Genomic DNA, 20234 nt, shown 5'->3' on the forward strand with positions numbered 1-20234 from the left:
AGAGACTTGTGGCTGCCTGATGGGAGGGAGAGGGAGTGGGAGGGATCGGGAGCTTGGGCTTATCAGACACAACTTAGAATAGATTTACAAGGAGATCCTGCTGAATAGCATTGAGAACTATGTCTAGATACTCATGTTGCAACAGAAGAAAGGCTGGGGGAAAAAAATGTAATTGTAATGTATACATGTAAGGATAACCTGACTCCCTTGCTGTACAGTGGGAAAATAAAAAAAAATTAAAAAAAAGGCATGAAGGCTTCTGAATAACAAAGACAGAATTACTCACTCAAATTACCCTGACTATACATGACAGAATTTTTTTTTAGGGCCGTACCTGTGGCATTTGGAAGTTCCCAAGCTAGGGGTCGATTTAGAGCTGTAGCTGCCAGCCTACGACACAGTCACAGCAACGCGGGATCCAAACTGTGTCTGAGACCTACAACACAGCTCAGAGCAATACCGGATCCTTGACCCACTGATCAAGGCCAGGGATCGAACCTGCATCTTCATGGATATTAGTTGGGTTCGTTTCTGCTGAGCCACAATGGGAACTCCCATATGACAGAATTTAAAGTGAATAAGTTAGGGTCAATTTAACATTTCATTGCATAGAGAAAAAAGTCACAAAATCTTATTAAAATATTTTAATTTCTAAAAACATTTTAAGCCATATTAAAATTTAAATAATTTAATTGTACAATACTTGATAATACATCTCAACACATTGAAAAGTAAAACAAACCTCTTAAGTCAGTTTACTTCCTAAGTGTAACATGTACAAACTCTTCTGACCCTCAGCCCACCCTGGGAGGATATAAAAATTTACAGTGAAAATAGAGTATTTAAATTAATACAATGTACAGTATTTAGCCAAAAGAATTTCTAAAACTAAATTTCATCCCGTAATACCCTACAACTACCAGTATGCTTATAACAGATAGGAATTTAGGACAAATCTTTTTTTGTCTTTTTAGGGCCACACACATGGCACAGGGAGATTCCCGGGCTAGGAGCTGAGTTGGAGCTATAGCCGCTGGCATACACCACAGCCACAGCGATGCCAAATCCAAGCCTCATCTGTGACCTACATCACAGTTCATGGCAACACTAGATCCTTAACCTACTGAGCAAGTCCAGGGATCAAACCTACATCCTCATGGATGCTAGTCAGATTCGTTTCCATTGAGCCATGTTGGGAACTCCAAGACAAATCTAATTTGATCAAATCCACAATGAACTGAAGTCTTCATTTTATTCAGTTTAAATAAAACAGCAGCTATTATTTCATCCAATACACTAATGGTATCGACTGCAGAAGAAATTATCTGCTCAGTTGCGCAAAACAAGAAGTTATCTTCTGTTGAAAGGCTGTGAGCTTTTCCAGCTCGGTTCTTTTTCATTTGTGTCATAATTCCAAATAAACAAAAAGCTCCAATAAATGGCTTAGCAGTCCACTTCCTATGTGAGTGTATCTTCCATGAAGTCATCATATAGCCACCTACAGGCACCATCTTTGGAACATTCTATAATTTCAAAGAGACGCTGAAAGTCTTCAGGGTACATATCTACTATTTTCATACTGTGTTTTTTTCTCATTTGGTTCATTATATGCAATGCATCAACTGGACTCAATGAACTGCAAAATAAACACAAAGTAAATATGCTTAATTCTTCTTCATAACAAACGTCAGTCAATAGTGTTAGAGGTGGCTTCTAAGCCCAATTTAAAATGCCTAACTTATTATATACAATTAATCTTATTTAAAGAGCCTGAGTATAACATACAGCTTTAAATATGTCTATTCCTAAAATTTTACAGTTTGCCTGTAATGGAAAGAGCAGATTTAGGCTTTAAAAACATGTCCTAATGGAGTTCCCGTCGCAGCGGGATTATTTTAACATTTTGCCGGTCCTCTGACAGTACTTTGTCTATGGGCTACTGAGGACGCGGTACAATGCATGACGTACAGAACTGTACCCATCAGCCCTACATAAAAAGTATAGCGATACGAAACAGGTAATAACAGTGTAAGTTTATACGACTAGGTAGAAATATACAGAGCAGGAGGACCAGGGGGATATAATGATCTGTGACTACTTTGCTTAGGAAGCAGAACCACTGAGGACAGGCAATGACGAGAGAGAGAGAGAGATGGTGGCTATGCTGGAGTGCTAACTTTCTCCACGCCCGCCAGTTCTTCAGGTACCTTAATCCCGGGCGTTTACTCTAACAAAGACAAAACAACTTGCAGCCATTCCCGGTTGTTTTTTCAAAGAAGGAAAAAAAAACCATTAGGCTTAGGAGCTTATGTGGAAAATACATTTTCCTCAAAACGTGTACCAGCAAGAGGTATTCTGAAGAAATAGACAAGCAAAAAGATGTTACCTCACTCTGTTAACGAAGATACAAAACAACATAGCTCTAACACAAAAGTATAATTCTCACATTAAGTGGATAATTTTTTACTCTTTTTACTTACCGTAAATGGTCTACCAGCATGGCGTTGCGTTTCATAAAACACTGCCTTACCATGTGAAAAAACACATCATAGTTAAAAGGTGTTAAGGTTCTTGCAAATAAATTTCTATGAGGACTCAATTGAATAAAACACAGGTTTTGTTCTGATTCCTGCAAAGAAAGGAAAATAAATTGTGTTAGTCATAAAATATATACCATTGTTTGCTAACATACTTAAGCCACATTTTGGAAGAGGCAGGCACAATAGACCCTGTTTATCTCTGTAGGTTCTTTTCTTTCTTTTTTGGCCACACCTGTGGCATATAAAAGTTCCCAGGCCAGGGATCGCATCCAAGCCACCGCTGTAACCTATGCTACAGATGTGGCAATTCGGGATCCTTAACCCACTGCGCCGGGCCAGGAAACAAACTTGTACTGCTGGAGAGACAATGCTGTGTCCTTAACCTGCTGTGCCACAGTGGAAACTCCCTCTCTATAGGTTCTTGGTGGATGTGCCAACCCTGGGACATTTCTCAGGGTTGTTTGCAGTGAGCCGCCTTGAAGGATAAAAGAATGTCTCCCTACAGCACAAAAAGTGGGCTTCCTTAATATTTGCTATAAAAGTGGTGGACTCCCCCAACTCTGTGCTCCTCAGTTGCAATGCAAACTCACTGTATGCGCACCATCCATCCAACTGAGCAACAATATTACACTATTCCATGGGATTTAGGGACCAATAAAGTCCTTTGACTGATCCAGGAAAATGTGTCTTTGGCCAGCATCCATGAAAGAGTGATGGCTTATTAACTTGTAAGCAGGGAAAAAAATGAAATCATAAACTGAATACTAACATATAGTGAGTTTCTTCTGTATTGGAGATGTAATACCAGATCCTATGGATAAGAAAAACTGACTTGTCATTTTTAATTGGATTTTTAAAAATTATAGAGTGTGGAGCTAAACATGGTTTTTTACAGTCAAAGGATTTTTAAAAGCAAACACCAATGATCCCACAAAGAACATGTGCCAGAGACTGTATATGGCCTGCAAAGCATAAAATGTTTAAAATCTGGCCCTTTACACAAAAAGTTTGCCAGCATGCGCTGGTATACAGTATTATACAGATTAAAATAAAACTGTATATGATCTAATGAAAAGTTAACATATCTTCTCCCCTAAAATTATTCCTCAGAAGAGGAAGCTTTATGTTTCAGTTCTTAGGAAATCTCACATATTAGCTAATAATCTCTTATTTACTTTAAAATAAGTAAGTATAATATGCATATTTAAACGTAAATACTGTTTTTTGGAAGACATGTTGTCCAAAAATAATTTCCATCAATTCTGATTTTTAGTTTTGAATGCCTATAGCTGAAGAAATCAGTAAAAAAAAAAAAAAAAAAAAGAAAGAAAAAAGAAAAGAAAAAAGGAAGATAATAACACAAACATTTAGGTTTTTTTTTTTTTTTGCTTTTTAGGGCCACACGTGTAGCATATGAAAGTTCTAGGCTAGGGGTTAAATCAGAGCTACAGCTGCCAGCCACAGTCACGGCCACAGCAATGCCAGATCCAAGCCACATCTGCGACCTACCCCACAGCTCACGGCAATGCTGGATGCTTAACCCACTGAGTGAGGCCAGTGGTTGAACCCGAATGCTCATGAATACTAGCTGGGTTCATTACCGCTGAGGCACAACAGGAACTCCTATTTTGTAATTACTAATCAGGGATAGGAATAGCCTCACAATAGAAAGCATTATAGGTTGTTGTTACCAAATCTTTTGAAGGTGACTTTAAAAAGCACCTGGTGAGGATCCTGCATTGCTGTGAGCTGTGGTGTAGATCACAGTTGCAGCTCCGATCCTGTGTTGCTGTTGCTGTGCTGTAGGCTGGCAGCTAAAGCTCCAATTTGACCCCCAGCATGGGAACTTCCATATGCTATAGGTGTGGCCCTAAAAAGCAAAAAATAAATACATAAATGAAAAGCACCTTGTAAATAGATTTAGAGTTACAGATATAGGGAAGAAAAAATCTTTCCTGATGTTCAATGACTATTTATAGCTTAGGAAAAAAGTTCCAGTGGAAGCACAAAAATATAGCTTTAAGAAAGTGGAAACTTGGAGTTCCCGTCGTGGCACAGTAGAAATGAATCCTACTAGGAACCATGAAATTGCAGGTTTGATCCCTGGCCTCGCTCAGTGGGTTAAGGATCTGGCATTGCTGTGAGCTGTGGTGTAGGCTGCAGATGTGGCTCGGATCCAGCATTGCCATGAACTGTGTTGTAGGTCACACACAGGGCTCAGATCTGGCGTTGCTGTGGCTGCAGCATAGGCCAGCAGCTGTAGCTCTGATTAGACCCCTAGCCTGGGAACCTCCATATGCCACAGGTTTGGCCCTAAAAAAAGAAAAAAATAGTGGAAACTTCAAACCACTTGGATAGAAATGAAGATCATGTGCTTTAAAAAACTGTTAAATGTCTCCAAGTGCCTCTGTAGCAATTACGAACACACTGATATCAAAGATACGTGAAATACCTGAATAAAATTCTCTCACGAAACATAACATTTGGTTATTTCATCTTCATCCCTAAAAGTTTATATAATTATGTTAGCCAAATATGTGTTTTAGCTTTTGACACTGTCATTGAGAAAGTGAGAAAGTGTGCTGTATGCAGCTATTCATTTTGAGATCACTTGGATAAGTGCCTAGTGGCATCAAGCCAAAATGTATTACTCCTATTTTGTGAGCCTATGTAACTTATGTTTCTGGATGGTGAAAGAGAACTAAAATCCTACAATCACCAATCACATTAAAATCAGAATACTCCTGGGGTTCTCTTGTGGTGCAGCAGGTTAAGGATCTGGTATTGTCACTGCAGCAGCCTGTACTGCTGCTGTGCTGCAGGTTTGTTCCCTGGCTCAGGAACTTCCACATGCTGAGGGTGTGGCCAATGAGTAATAAAAACAAATAAATAAAATCAGAATACATCTAAATTGATAATTTTCTGTTTTTCCTCTGGAGGCAAGAGCAAGTGAAGAAACAAAGTAGTAAGCAAACTACTTCAGACTGAACTAATATGTGGAGATTATGGCGTCATTAACAGTCAATCCTGAAGTGGCACTTCTGAACTGAGTACAAACTTTTTTGCTGACACTTTAGCTACTTGATTACAATTTCACTGTAAATTGCCCTATTATAATCTAAATGGAGAATCACAAATTTATAATATCATCACTTTGGTTCTATAGAAAGGGAAAAAATAAACAAAAATTAAAGCCTCACCCCTAAGCTTAGACACAAGATGTACCTGTTAGTGAAATAAACTGCTGTAAGCAGTGACATTACATATCTGATTTACTAATAAGGTATAAAACCTTTTAGTTGATCAAATCAGGTTAATATCAAAATGATTATATTTTCCAAACTTGAGAGTTATCTTCCTTTCAAAAGATGAAAAACAGAAGTCAGATTTGGTGTTTAGGCCTATTACTATGCTAGCACACACTGTATAAAAGGGCTGAAAAACACAACTCTCTTTCAAAATAATTTGAACTTATTAAAGCAATAAGATATTTTAAAAATTTCAAGATATTCTAAAATCAAAAATTTCCAGATAATGTAAAAGAAAACAAAGGATGTTTCATTTAGAGGAAAACAGGGAAAGGTATTCATTCTTTCTTACCCTATGCTGCTTCTTTTCCAGCTGCCCATTTTGGATAAATGTTCTGAATGATGAGCAAGGCTCCTTGAGGAAAGATAAACAAAACATTACTTTTAATTCTCTTTCGTCAAAGTACTCTACGATATTACTGCCTTTATAGATGTCTTGCCTGAACAACAGAACGAAATTAAATCCAAGTCACTAGTCTAACTGAACTTAAGAAAAACAACATGTGGCGTTCCCGTTGTGGCTCAGTGGTTAACGAACTCGACTAGCATCGACATGGGTTTGATTCCTGGCCTCGCTCAGTGGGTTAAGGATCCAGTATTGCTGGGAGCTGTGGTGTAGGTCACAGACATGGCTCAGATCCCGCATTGCTGTGGCTGTGGCCGTGGCTAGGAACTACAGTTCCGATTCGACCCCTAGCCTGGAAACCTCCATATGCTGCGGGTGCAGTCCTAAAAGGACAAAAAAAAAGAAGAACCAACCAGAAGATAGTTACATGTACACACATGCACACATTAAATTCCAAAATAACCGCTTTTAACACAGACTGAAGAGACTAAAACGTACAATACTGGACCTAAGGTTTGAAAGCCTATTGTAGAAAAGCTAATTTAATACTAACTGCAGTAGCAATGGAAGTGGAATAAAAATGCATTGCTGCCTATCTGTGAAATTCTCAGCAGTTCTAGGAACATCGCTAAGTAGAGGAAGGCAAAGCAGCAGCGGCAGCAGCAGCAAGCAGTGGGCACTACAGCTTCCCCCCCGATTTGGTCTATCCCCAGCAGCGGGCACAGAGGGGACCTTATTCCCATCCACCAAACCCACATGAGAGGAAAATCTGCAGGCCCCTGGGCACTGAGTTCAACAATAGACCCTCCAGATGTAGACACACAATGGACCAATGTTAAAAATGTTGGGTCCAGAAAGATTTCTCCTTTCTGGAGGCTAATAAACAGTAAAACTCAACACAGGGCCTTTAAAAACGAATACTGCAGAAAAAGACAACTATCCTGAAAACCTCACTGGGCTTCTATGAAGAAACTAGCCAAACGCCACGAGGAGAGAGGAGCTGAGATGAAAAGCTCACAGAAGGAGAGATCCTTGGAGTTAAGAAAAGATTTTAGGGAAACCAAGAACTACCGTACCAAGATCACAATGTAAAGTACAGGCAGAAAGCTAAGTGTGAAAAAGATTTCTGGGAATACAGAAAGAGAATGAGAGCATTATAGATAAGAAAGACAAGGAACATAGAGAGCCAATCTAACCACCTGATATGGTTTGGAGGGAAGAAAACAGAATCAGAACAAAAGTTAAAATTAAATAACATTCCAACAACTAATTATGCACTGAAGGTCTTACTGTATTTCTGGACAAAAGCAATGAAGAGTCTACATAGACAAACACTCTAAAATTTTTTTAAATTAAACCAGTATAACCTTGGAAGAACAGGGGATAACAAACACAATGATATACCTTATAAAAACTACTTGATATATACTCTAGTCTACTAAAATAAAAGAGAGAATGGGCTCCTACTGTATAACACGGGGAACTATATCCAGTATCTTTTGATAAACCATAATAGAAAAGAACATGAAAAAATATGTATAACTAAGTCACTCTGCTATAGAGCAGAAATTAACAAAACATTGTAAATCTGTACTCGTCTGTACTCATAATCTATACTCATTAAAATTTAAAAAAGAGCGCTAATGGGCAAATTACAACATGAAAGTAGTATTGATCATTTTTCCCCGGTACTCTAGACTTCTATTAAGATCAACAGCCCCCCTAAAAAATAGTAGCTACCAGTCACATGTTGCTAGTGAACACATGAAATATGTCCAGTCTGAATTGAGATGTTTTAACTAAAATATACATTGGACTTCTAGTACACACACAAAAAAGGATATAAATTATGTGATAACTAGTTTTAAAATATTGATTACGCACTGAAATTATATTTTGAATTGAGGTTGAATACAATATTAAAATTAATTTCACCTATTTCCTTTCTACTTTTCATAACATGGCTACTGGAAAATGTATAACTAACCATACATGTGGCCTGTATTACCTTTCTACTAGACAACTCTGATCTTGCCTAAGGAAATAAACTAAAAAGGGCAATGCTCTATAATGAGGTATTGAGTAACCATTAAAAACTTAAATGTTTAGGTAGAGGGAAAAAAAAAATCTTAAAAATAGCTATTACCTAGTAAATGAAAACAATAATACACTCTTCACTATATAAAGGGAAGAAGAAAAGAAAAAAAAAAAAACAAAAAAAACCCACCAGGAAAAATTATGCCGCAAATGTCAACAGTGATTTCTGGGCGGTAGAACTATAGTGATGATTTTTTTTTTAACTTTTTTTTTTTTTTTGCATGTATGTGTGTATGTATTTTTTTTTTTGGCCACTCCCATGGCATTTGGAGTTTCTAGGCCAGGGATCAGATCTGAGCCAAGCCATAGTTGCAACCTATGCCATAGCTATGGCAATGCTGGATCCCTAACCCACTGGGCCGGGCCAGGGCTAGAAACCATGCCAATCCGGTTGTGCCACGGCGGAACTCCTACAGTGATGATTTTAAAAGACTTTTCTTCTTTTTCTTTAACATGTCTCGCATTTTTATAATGATATTATTTTTACAATCAGAGAAAAATATAAATATTTCTGACAGAAAAATATCAGCACAAAGTTACCTTGCTCTATTATCTTCAACACTTGGGGAAAATTAAAAAAAAATTCATCTTTTAATTTTTCTCCATTTACTGGTTACAGAAATCTAACTTCTTTGAAAAATGATGAAGTCCTCTGCTGAAATTTAGAAGGCTTTTACTTACCGTATGCAGGACCTTAATCCCACAAGCTAACTGACAGAGTACACTTAGTGCTTGATATAAGTTTGGATTTTGAGGATTTGCCATTATTTTCTAGTAAAAAGAAAACAGAAGGTACATGTTACACATAGCTATAGTCAATTAATCAAAATCAAATGTTGGGAGTTCCCATCGTGGCTCATTGGTAACAAACCCAACTAGGAGCCATGAGGATGCAGGTTTGATCCCTGGCTTCGCTCAGTGGGTCCAGGATCTGGCATTGCTGTGAGCTGTGGTGAAGGTCGCGGGCATGGCTTGGATCCTATGTTGCTGTGCTTATGTGCAGCTATGGTTCTGATTTAGCCCCTAGTCTGGGAATTTCCATATGCTGTGGAGGTGGCCCTAAAGACAAAAAAAAAAAAAAAAAAAAAAAAAAGTTGGATCTTAATTCTATCTAGAAATGAAAGAAAATTAGAATTAAGTGCAAAATCTTAACAATAACTATTTCAAAGAGGAAAAAATCTTAAAATTTTCATACTGAAATATATTATTATGCACACTTAAAATATAATGCATTTGAGATTTTCTTTAACTATATAATCTCATAAATTCTCATAAAACAAAAAAAGTGAAACGAAAATGTGTAATTACTGTGGAGAATGGTAATTGTGTTAGAAATATGTATTAGCTGGACTATTAAATTTTGAGTCAAGAAAGATTTAGGCTGACACTTGGAAGCTTGGAGGTCACCTCACTGAATGAGAGGGCACTAGAGAGAGAAGAAACCAAATGTGACAAGGTCCATGGTAAAAGAAACATTAGAACATTTTCCCAGGAGCAAGATGTAACCTGATGAAGCATTTTTTATTTCACTTCCTTTCATTCTCTCATGGGTGTAAAGCCTCAAGGATCTGAGTCTCCTGCTCTTTCCAGGGATAGTCAATATTTACTTACAACTTGGATCTCAGTGAAGAAATCACCCCTTCCTTTCTTGCCTCCACCTCCCTCCCAACTCAGAGCTCTCCTACATACAAACAGGGATTTCGGGTTATACTGCATTAAAAGACTAATAACATGAAGCGCTCTGGACAGCAAAGACATATAACTCTCAAGGACTTAAGGGCGCCCTTCGATTTCAGAGAATAAAAAAGTAGTGTAAAACCTTATGTTCACTAGGGCATTAGTCACAATAGCCAAGAAAGCGATATAACCTAAGTGTCTAATGACATACGAATGGATGAGGATATGATATATATATATATACACACACACATATATACCTTAGCCATAAAAGACTAAAATCTTGCCACTTTTGACATGGATAGACCCAGAGAGTGTTATGCGAAATAAGTCAAAGATAACTACAGCATGATTTCACTTATATGTGAATCTAAAAAACAAAATACATAAACACAGAAACAGTCATAGATACAGGAAACAAACAGAAGGCTGCTACAGGTGAGTGGATGGGGGAGTAAGTGAAACAGATGAAGGAACTATAGAGGTAGATACTCTTTTAGTTACGAAATAAATGAACCAGGGGGATGCCACGCACAGGGTGGGAAACATAGTCAAAACCACTGTAGTATCTTTGTATGATGACGGATGGTAACTAGACTTATCATGGTGATCCCTTTGTAAGGTAGAAATAATCAAATAATCATGTTGTATAGCAGGAACTAACATAATGTTTAGATCGATTATACTTCAAAAAACAAAAGATCCTGATTGTGGTTCTCAGAGGCAGGGAGTGGAGGGGAGGGGGAACTGAATGAAGGTGGTCAAAAGGTATAGATGTCCAGTTATGTAACGCATGACATGATTAGTATCATTAACACTGAGCTGTGTTATATACGGAAGTTGTGAAGAGTAAATCTGAAGAGCTCTCATGACAAGGAAAAATATTTATTTTATTTTGTATCTGTATATGACGATGGATGTTCACCAAACTCATACAATAATCATTTCATGGCATATGTAAGTCCAAATATTATGCTATATGCCTTTAATTTATACAGTGCTACACGTCAATTATATTCATTGACAGAAATGGATAAACAAAAGGTGTTGAGGTGGTGTAAATGTACCATGAAATATTACTCAGCATATTATTATTATTAACAAAGAATGACATACTGACACATGCTACAACTTGGATGAACCCTAAAGATACTATGCTAAGTCAAATAAGCCAGACCCAAAACGGAATGCTGTATGATTCCATTTACATGAAGTACCTAGACTAGTCAAATTCACAAACAATTCATAGTAAAACAACAGTTGCCAGGGGTGCAGGGAATTAGTGTTTCATGAGCGCTGAGTGTGAGTGTGGAACGATGAAAAAGTTCTGAAGAAGAGCTGGTTGGTGGTAACAGTTGGACCACAAGGTGAAAAGACTTGTTACTGAAGTGTACATATATAAAAACTGTTAAAATGGTAAGCTGTATGTGTTACATATATTTTAACACACATACACCAAAAAAAAACTTAAAAAAAAAAAAAAATCTAAAGAGTGCGCCATAGAAACTGAAAAAACCACCTCAGCAGTACTCTCAAACGTCATGACCCAAATAAAAACCACATGGATTAGGACAACTCAGAGAAAAATCACAGAACTTTTTTAAAACAAAAAAACTAATCAGGTACTTGTTAATAACCTACCCGGCATTCTTTTTCGGTAACAAACATGTTTACTTCTACCCGTCCATATTCATATATAGAAGTACAAGAATACAGATCATGTAAGAGTTTCCAAAGTGTATTTCTCTCATTTCTAGTTGGTAGGACGCCAACTACTTTAAAAGCCGCACCTGTTAAGAATATAAGCAAAAAAGATTCTCATACTAAATGAGGTAAGTCAGGAAGAGAAAGACAAATACCATATGATATCACTTATATCTGGAATCTAATATATGGCACAAATGAACCTTTCCACAGAAAACAAAGTCATGGACTTGGAGAAAAGACTTGTGGTTGCAAGGGGGAGGAGGAGGGAACCGGATGGACTGAGAACTTGGGGTTAATAGATGCAGACTATTGCCTTTGGAATGGATTAGCAATGAGATCCTGCTGCATAGCAGGAACTGGGAACTATATCTAGTCAATTACGATGGAGCATGAAAATATGAGAAAAAAGAATCTATACATGTATGTGTAACTGGGTCACCATGCTGTACAATAGAAAACTGACAAAACACTGCAAACCAGCTATAATGAAAAAAAATATCATTATATAAATAGCAAAAAAATAATAAAATACTGGAAGTCTTTTAAAAAAAGAATATTAGCAAAAGTCTTTAAATAAGTCTTTTTTTTTTTTTTTTTTTTTTATCTTTTTAGGGCCACACCTGCAGCACATGGAGGTTCCCAGGCTAGGGGTCTAATCAAAGCTGTTGCTGCCGGCCTACACCACAGTCACAGCCACGCAGGATCCCAGCCACATCTGCAACTTATACCATAGCTCACGGCAACACGGGATCCTTAACCCACTGAGCGAGGCCAGAGATCGAACCTGCAACCTCATGGTTCCTAGTCGGATTTGTTTCCACTGCGCCATGACCAGAACACCTAAATAAATTCTTAACACTGTTTCCATGACCATACTTCACTGAGTCAAACCAAATTATTAGGTATATTAAGTTTATTTCAATTAAAACCAAGCCTTAGCATCTCTCCTTGATCCATAACTTAGCTTCTATAAAAGCGCTGTGTGTCGAGGTGAGGGAAAAACCATATTCAATTTAAGAGCAACTGACCATAAACTTTATATCTGGTGTACTGCTATACAAAGCTGACAAATTATAAGGTACCTGATTTACTGAATGACAAAAATCACCTTTTGACCAAGGATTTGGTCCTATTCCCAAATTCCGAAAAAGTGTCTCTGCAGTCATGATCGGAGGTGTTAGGGCTCCATGACCTCTAGGATCCAGTTTAAAGAAGTCACAGTAGACCACTTTTAGTTTTCCACCCAGCTTCTGTCCTAGATCCTAAAGAGAGACAGAGATAACATGTTTAGAAATGTCAGTGTTATGCAGACCTTGTAACAATTCCAAGATTTATTTCAAAAACTAATTCTTTGAAAAATATTACTCTCTCAAAAAAGGTATAAAGCAAACATTACAGGAGTTCCTGTTGTAGCTCAGTGGGTTAAGAACCCAACTCATTCATGAGCATGTGGGTTTGATCCCTGGCTTCAATCAGCAGTTTAAGAACCCAGCATTGCCGAAAGCTGTGACTTCAGTCGCAGATGTGGCTGAGATCTGGCCTTACTGTGGTTATGGTGTAAGCCAGAAGCTGCAGCTCAGATTTGACCCCTAGCCTGGGAACTTCCATATGCTGCAGGTGCGGCCCTAAAAAATAAAAAAATAAAAAAAAGTAAAGAAAACATTACTAACATACCCTAAAATGTAACAGTTAATAGAAATCAATGTGACAAAGTGACATTAACAAATTATTACTTATCCTTTTACTTTCTTTACTTTCCCTCAATGGCTTCTATTATTCAGAGCTGCACTCCATTGGTTAGACATGGGAGAATTTTTTACAACAGAAAATAATAATTACATTAAAGTGAAGGGCACATAGATTCAAGAGAGTATTTCTTTTATCCAGAACAGTTTAGTTGGTCCTTCACCAAGCGAACTTAGTTCAATGTGTAGGGCACTCTCCATTTTCCTCTATCATTTACTTTTTCTAAAAACAGAGGCAACTATAGAAAAAAAGGCCACCAGAAGCATCCAATATACCCAAATCTTTTTACTGCCCTACACCTGGCAGTAGGGCTAGAGAACACAATAGTGAGAGGAAGTATTAGCTACAGACTCTACAAACTTAATACCAAGTTACAACAAAATCAAACAGAAGAGAGCAATGTTTTGATGTATACACTGATGTTCTCATGCACAAAAAAATTGTACTGGTATTTATTGATGTTTCAATGAATTCACAATTTAAAGTTATAAATTAAAAAAAAAGTTTTCTTAACTTAGAATTCAACCAATAAATATGATTTTATTTCTAAATCTAGTAAATTTGAATGATTTTTCTCAAGAGAACCCTTGAGAAAAAAAACAAGTGAAGGGAGTTCCCGTCGTGGCGCAGTGGTTAACGAATCCGACTAGGAACCATGAGGTTTCGGGTTCGGTCCCTGCCCTTGCTCAGTGGGTTAACGATCCGGCGTTGCCGTGAGCTGTGGTGTAGGTTGCAGACGCGGCTCGGATCCCGCGTTGCTGTGGCTCTGGCGTAGGCCAGTGGCTACAGCTCCGATTGGACCCCTAGCCTGGGAACCTCCATATGCCGCAGGAGCGGCCCAAAGAAATAGCAAAAAGACAAAAAAAAAAAAAAAAAAAAAAAAAAAGTGAAAAGAACAGACTGCAACTGGAAATCATGTTTATGGTCCCTTAATTTTGAGATGGCTATTGGACCATCCAAGTGGAGATGCTAGGTAGGAGGAAGCTGCAGACCTGAACAGAGAAGTCCGTGGAGTAGTCTAGACTAAAGACATAAATGTGCTGAAGTATGACGCAGTTTACCACAAAACCTGATGTCTCTTGAACTGAAGATATAGTTATTTCTGCAGCAATAGCTTTCACAATTCAAATGAGATATATCATGACTTACTCTTATGGAACACAATTTGCAACATGTGTATCTTTTGGACATCCAGATAAGAAAACAAACTGCTGCTGCTTGTTAATGTGAAGTCCCAGGAATTTTATCTCGGGAATGGAGTAGGGTGAGAGAGAGTCTAAATTCAGATAAAAACCCAGAGTCAAGCATTATCCTTGAAAATCCTTTCAGTTTTTAGGAACGAAATTGAGAGCATTAGGGTAGCTAGAAATACTGTCTGGTAAGAGCATCATCACGTTAAGGTCCTGATTCAGGGACACAAAGGTTCTATTTAAATTCTTTGTTAATTCTGGCAAATACATGAATTCACGCAAAACTCTGAATGTCTTTTCACTTTATGACATAGGTAAAAGAAATTCTGCTGAAGGCTCAGCTCGCTTATGCTGAGGAGGGAATAAGGAGTTAGAAAAGCCTTAACCAAAGAAAAAACTAGTTCTAATCAAAGACTGGATTTAGTCAATGATGTTTAAATTTTGTGCTTACATTATCAGCTTTAGAAACATTTTATGACTGATGTTCCGGTAGGAAATACTGTTTGTGAGGAATTTCCTAGCCTCTAACCCTCTTTTTATCTCCCCAATGAATCAACTGTTTTTAAATTAAGACTGTTATCTTGATCTTACAGGAAAGCAACTATGGTGCTACAGGATAACCAACTATAAACAGAAGAACATTTTAATGTCATCTTAATTATTTTGTAAAATGTAGATTAATCTTCAAAACTAGGCTTCCTTTTTAAAGACCAAGACAAGAGCTATCTTGCTTTTAATTTCCAGGTTGAAATTACAAATGGCTATGTTTAATTAATCATTTCATGACCTTGAATCTTTGAACAATTTAATGTGTTCTTTCTCTATGTTTTTGGCATTCCAGCAGATTTAACATCAATTAAAGAACCTGGCTAAACTCTAGGTTTTTTAATTTGTGGAAAAAATAACAATCTAATTACACAGTTTTATTTAAAAATAGCTGGATTTGGGAGTTCCTGTTGTGGCACAGCAGAAACGAATCCGACTAGGAACCATGAGGTTGCAGATTCGATCCTTGGCCTTGCTCAGTGGGTTAAGGATCTGGTGTTGCTGTGAGCTGTGGTATAGGTTACATATAAGGAAGGATATGGCTCAGATCTGGTGTGGCTGTGGCCGGCAGCTGTAGCTCCGATTCGACCCCTAGCATGGGAACCTCCATATGCCGAGAGTGTGGCCCTAAAAAGCAAAAAAACAAAAAACAAAAACCTGGATTTTGTCATTTTTTGTTGTCATCTTGTGGTTTCAGATAATACCATTTAACGTGGTTTTAGGAAGTTGAAACAAGGAAGTATAAGCTTCCTGAATTGAATGGAAAGATGTATGAAGAAGGGAGGGAGAGAAAGAGAAAGAAAAAGAGGCGGGCAATGAGGCAAGTAATTTCCACATCACTGTTATGTGAAGTTGTCTGCTATACATGAATCCAAATTCATTACAAAATCCAACTGGATAATGCCTTTAGTCCATGAAATTTTGTCTGAATGTATCAATTCTTTCTTACCTTGGGAACTCTAAATCCAGAGTTAACATAGTCTTATGTTAGCACTCTACATCTAATCTTTTACTCCAACTAGACTCTAAGCTTAGTTCTAAGCCTTAAGAAAGAAGGGGCACAGCATAGTCTACTAGTGATGACAAAACAAGCCTCGAGATACCAATTTAACATTTTAATCAAAGTTATCCATCTGTAGCAGAGATAGAACCAGAAAAAGAAAAGTCTCTGAATCCAATCTTCTAGTAATTCAACAAACATTGATATTTACTATGTCCTAGTCACTGGGAGCAATATATTTAAGGCATGGCCCCTGAAAACAATTCTTTGAAGATAAACTATGCTTACCTAAACCAGTCAAAGGTAGCTGATTGAACAATAAGTTATTTCTAGAAACAAAAATATACCTCCAATTGTGGAATAAAAGCTTTGTCACTTTCACAGGCAATCACTCTGGCACCACTTTCAAGTAATGCTCGTGTCAGGAATCCAGGACCTAATACATTAACAAAATGAAAACTTTATTTGCAAAAGAAAATAATTTCTTTCAATATAAAGAAATCACGTTTTACCTGGATAACCTAATTATTTTTCTTCTTTTTGTGGCCATGCCTGAAGTGTCCTGGCTAGAGGTCCAACTGGAGCTGCAACTGCTGAGCTATGCCACAACCACAGCAAATCGGGATCCTTAATCCACTGAGGCGGGAGATCGAACCAGCATCCTCACAAACACTATGTCAAGTTCTTAACCCTCTGACTCACAGTGGGAACCCCTGTATGATCTAATTTTAATTCTCACAACATCCCCAGAGTATAATTACTCTATATAAGGAAACTGGGAATTAAATACAGTCACTTGACTCCAACATCACAATTGGTTAAGCAGTGCTCCTTGGCTTTGAATTTATTCCATTGAAGACTGCAAAGCCTGTCCCCTTTATTTTTTTTTGTCTTTTTAGGGCCACACCCCGTGGCATATAGAAGTTCCCAGGTAGGAGGTCAATCTGAGCTGTAGCTGCCGGCCTACACCACAGCCACAGGAATGTGGGACCCTAGCCATGTCTGCGACCTACACCACAGCTCACCGCAACGCCGGATCCCTGACCCACTTAGCGAGGCCAGGGATCAAACCCAAATCCTCTTCGATGCTAGCTAGTCGGATTCGTTTCTGCTGAGCCACAATGGGAACTCCAAAATCAGCACTCTTAATCACGATGTTTTACTATCTCTCAAGAAAAAATCCCAAAAAACCAAACCAAAAAAGACTGCCTTTAGCCTACCACTTTCAGGCTATCTGCCAGACCTAAACAGAACTAATTCATGATAGGAAATAGTGCTTTAAAAAAATTCTTTGTCAAGTTTATAAATCTTGTGCTCCCAGTATCCTGCTATGGTCTATAAAAGATGCACAGAAAAGATAAAAGTTGTTTTGGGAAGACGGGGAAATAGAAGCACAGCTTTTATCAAAATACTTTTCAAAGTGCAAACTGCTACGGAAATATCTTGTGGTGTCATGATTAACACAGACCATATAAACTGCTCAAATCCTGTTTTAGACGATCTGCAGAAGTGAATATCCAAGAAAATGCAGTCCATGAAGGACTCACCCGGATTGCACTCCAGGAAGAGCTGGCCAGATTTTCGTTTTCTTCGCAGGATCCGCACCAAGTTCTCAGCCACTCTCGGATTAGTTATGTACCGCTTGGGTTCTGAGTTGTGCTTGTACACACGCGACTTCCCGAAACCCACACAGGGCACCAGCTTCGGTTGGAAATCAGACAAGGCACGGCGGTGCCCCGCCGGAACATCCTTCCTCCTTGCCGCTCCGGACCTCAAAGTGCAAAAGCGCCCAGGGACGGTCAAGGCTGAGAGCGTTAGCCGTGGTGGAAGCCCCGCCCATGGGACCCACATTGTCCCCCTCTAAGGTTCGTCCCAAAGTCACCCGGGCTCGTTACAACGTTGACGAACTCCATACAGGACGACCCACGTGCAACCTCTCCTGATCCCGGGACTACGCCGGCGGAAGTAAACACTCCACACTGTGCGTGCGAGCGACCTCGCCGGTGTGACCTTGACGTCACATCCGCTTCCGTGCCGGCACAGACGCCCGAGGGTTGTGAGTGGACGGCCGGAGGTAGCTGGGCTCCTACTCTATGGTCGTCAGCCCTCTGTACCTCCTCTCTAGCCGCCCGCGCTCTATGCTCCGCGGTCAGGGGCCGCCGGCCGCCAGCCCGCCCGCCGGGAGGGGTGCGCAGAGAGAGGCGGGGCGGGAAGGCAAGAGGTGTCCCCTCCACCCGAACGGCGGGAGACCCGAGCAAGCTCTGTGACAGCTCGTCGGCCGCCATGTCAGCGAGCGGGGCTGGAAACAGACCCGGCGCCCGGTGGTAGCCCTCCTTTCGTCTCCCGTTCCCAGGTGAGGAGAGGACGAGTGGGACGCAGGGGGCCGGCCAGCTCGCGGCCCTGGGAAAAGCCTTTGGGAACCCACTCGCTCCTCCCCCGGTGCTGTCCTCCCCCGGCGGCGGAGCCGCCTCTGCCCTCCTGGTGCGGTGGAGCGCGGTACTCTCACCCCCGCCCCGTCTCCGCTCTCCTGTTTTTCTCTCTTTTCTCTCGCCGCCCTCGTCTCTCCTTGCGCAGCGCGCCCATTTCTCCCTCCCTAGGGCACTCGCGCCCAAAGCCGTCCCTCGCCCGGCTCCCCGCGGAGCCTGCGGCTGCCGCTGTGCCTCTGTTCCTTCCTGTTCTGCTGCTCATAGCCCCGACTCTCCATCCCTGAGAGGGGTTTTATCTTCCTTCCTACCTGTGTTTTTTGGTTTTTTTTCCGCTCACCGCCTTGGTTGTCAGGAACCGCCTAGTGTCTCCCTTCCTTTCCTCCTCCTGGGACAATGTTTACCTTGATTGTTATTTTTAATTTGCGTATTTAAAAGATTTAAAATTAAGATTTAAAAGCTTACAATGTATTTCTAAGCTTCAGAAGATTAAGGTCTTTGGATGCTTATTTTGTTGCCTTTGTAAACTTAGTCAAAGACATTGTACCGTGGAATGCAATTTAAAAGACCAGTTCCAAAGACTCTAAAAATAGGATGCTCTAATGGAAATTTTGGCAGTCTTTTTACCTATTGGACGGTGTTAGAAGGCTCAATTCTTTGAGAGTGATTTCAGTGATTAAGGATCATACTCAAAAAGAGCTTTATCCAAAACCCTTTCCACCAAGGCAAGAAACCGCAGCCAGTCAACTTCCTATTTTAAAATATGTACAATTCTTTCTGCTTACTTTCCTGGGAGCGTAGTTGAGCTTGGCATTTAAATGCACAAGGAAAAGGTTTCTAAGGAATGCATCACCTAGCAAATAGGAGCCAGAAGATTTACTCTGTGGATGAATCGCATATGGATAAAGAATTGGTGGCCAAATATGACCTTTTTCGGAGTATATATTTGTTAGGCACCGTAGAAAGTATCTCACCAACTCTTTTGGAAGCCGTGGGGACTCTTTGGTCTTAATTTTTTAATATCCTTTTAAAATACAATTTCCCCGTTGACAGTTCTCTAGGAGTTATTTGTGCATCCTCTAAACACCTGAGTGAGTTCCATCCCCCTTATCCTTTACCTAGCTGTCTCCGCCTCTGTCCTTATAAAAATATTTTCGTAGATTCAGAAATATACTCGATCCCCCCCACACAAGGGCCCGGGGGGGGCCTAAATATTTCTAAAATCAAAGCAGAGTGATGTATTACAGTAGAGGAAGAAGTGATTCACTCATGGAACTGTGTTGTTGAATTTTTCACTTTCAAAATATACTTTTAAAAATTGTGGTAAAAAATACTTATTTTAAACTATGCTTTCTTATTTCATGCTATTTGCGAATCCAAGCTAGCCTGCTCAGCCTTAGAGAAACTGATGTAGTTTTTAATTTTGCTTTTGAGTGGTGTTATTTTCTTTTTGGTTTTTGAAAAGAGAGTTAGGTTATGGTAATTATTTCCCTTTCTATAGCATTAATGATTTGTTTGTAGCTGAGGGTGCTTGAATAATATCAGAAACAGAATCTTATACATTTAATTTTCCTGAAATGAAAGAAATGTCCATTTCACATTAAAGATGAGCTTATAATTGGCATTTAGACCTATTTTATTAGAAAAACTTTGT

The 20234-nt window shown here is 39.2% G+C and overlaps 2 protein-coding genes across 3 annotated transcripts in view; one reads left to right on the forward strand and one right to left on the reverse strand.

Annotated features, from left to right (window-relative positions):
- On the reverse strand, positions 630-18160 carry TFB2M (transcription factor B2, mitochondrial). 2 transcript variants are annotated; one of them, XM_021064472.1, is made up of 8 exons: positions 17705-18160; positions 16505-16593; positions 12784-12937; positions 11610-11758; positions 8973-9062; positions 6141-6203; positions 2481-2629; positions 630-1636 (listed from the first exon to the last, which is right to left on the reverse strand). In XM_021064472.1, exons 1-8 carry the CDS (start codon positions 18006-18008, stop codon positions 1459-1461), a joined length of 1176 nt encoding a protein of 391 aa, XP_020920131.1. In that variant the 5' UTR covers positions 18009-18160; the 3' UTR covers positions 630-1458. The 2 variants fall into 2 exon arrangements, with proteins under 2 accessions (XP_020920131.1, XP_020920132.1); XM_021064473.1 differs by lacking the exon at positions 8973-9062 and having other exon boundaries at positions 17705-18155.
- The window catches only part of CNST (consortin, connexin sorting protein), a 93279-nt gene continuing 91245 nt past the window's right edge, over positions 18201-20234 (forward strand). The window contains exon 1 of the mRNA XM_021064469.1: positions 18201-18510. The gene's annotated coding sequence lies outside the window, so the exon portion shown is untranslated. The remainder of the gene's footprint in view (positions 18511-20234) is intronic.

This window comes from Sus scrofa, chromosome 10 (assembly GCF_000003025.6).
Source record: "Sus scrofa isolate TJ Tabasco breed Duroc chromosome 10, Sscrofa11.1, whole genome shotgun sequence".
Lineage (NCBI taxonomy): Eukaryota > Metazoa > Chordata > Mammalia > Artiodactyla > Suidae > Sus > Sus scrofa.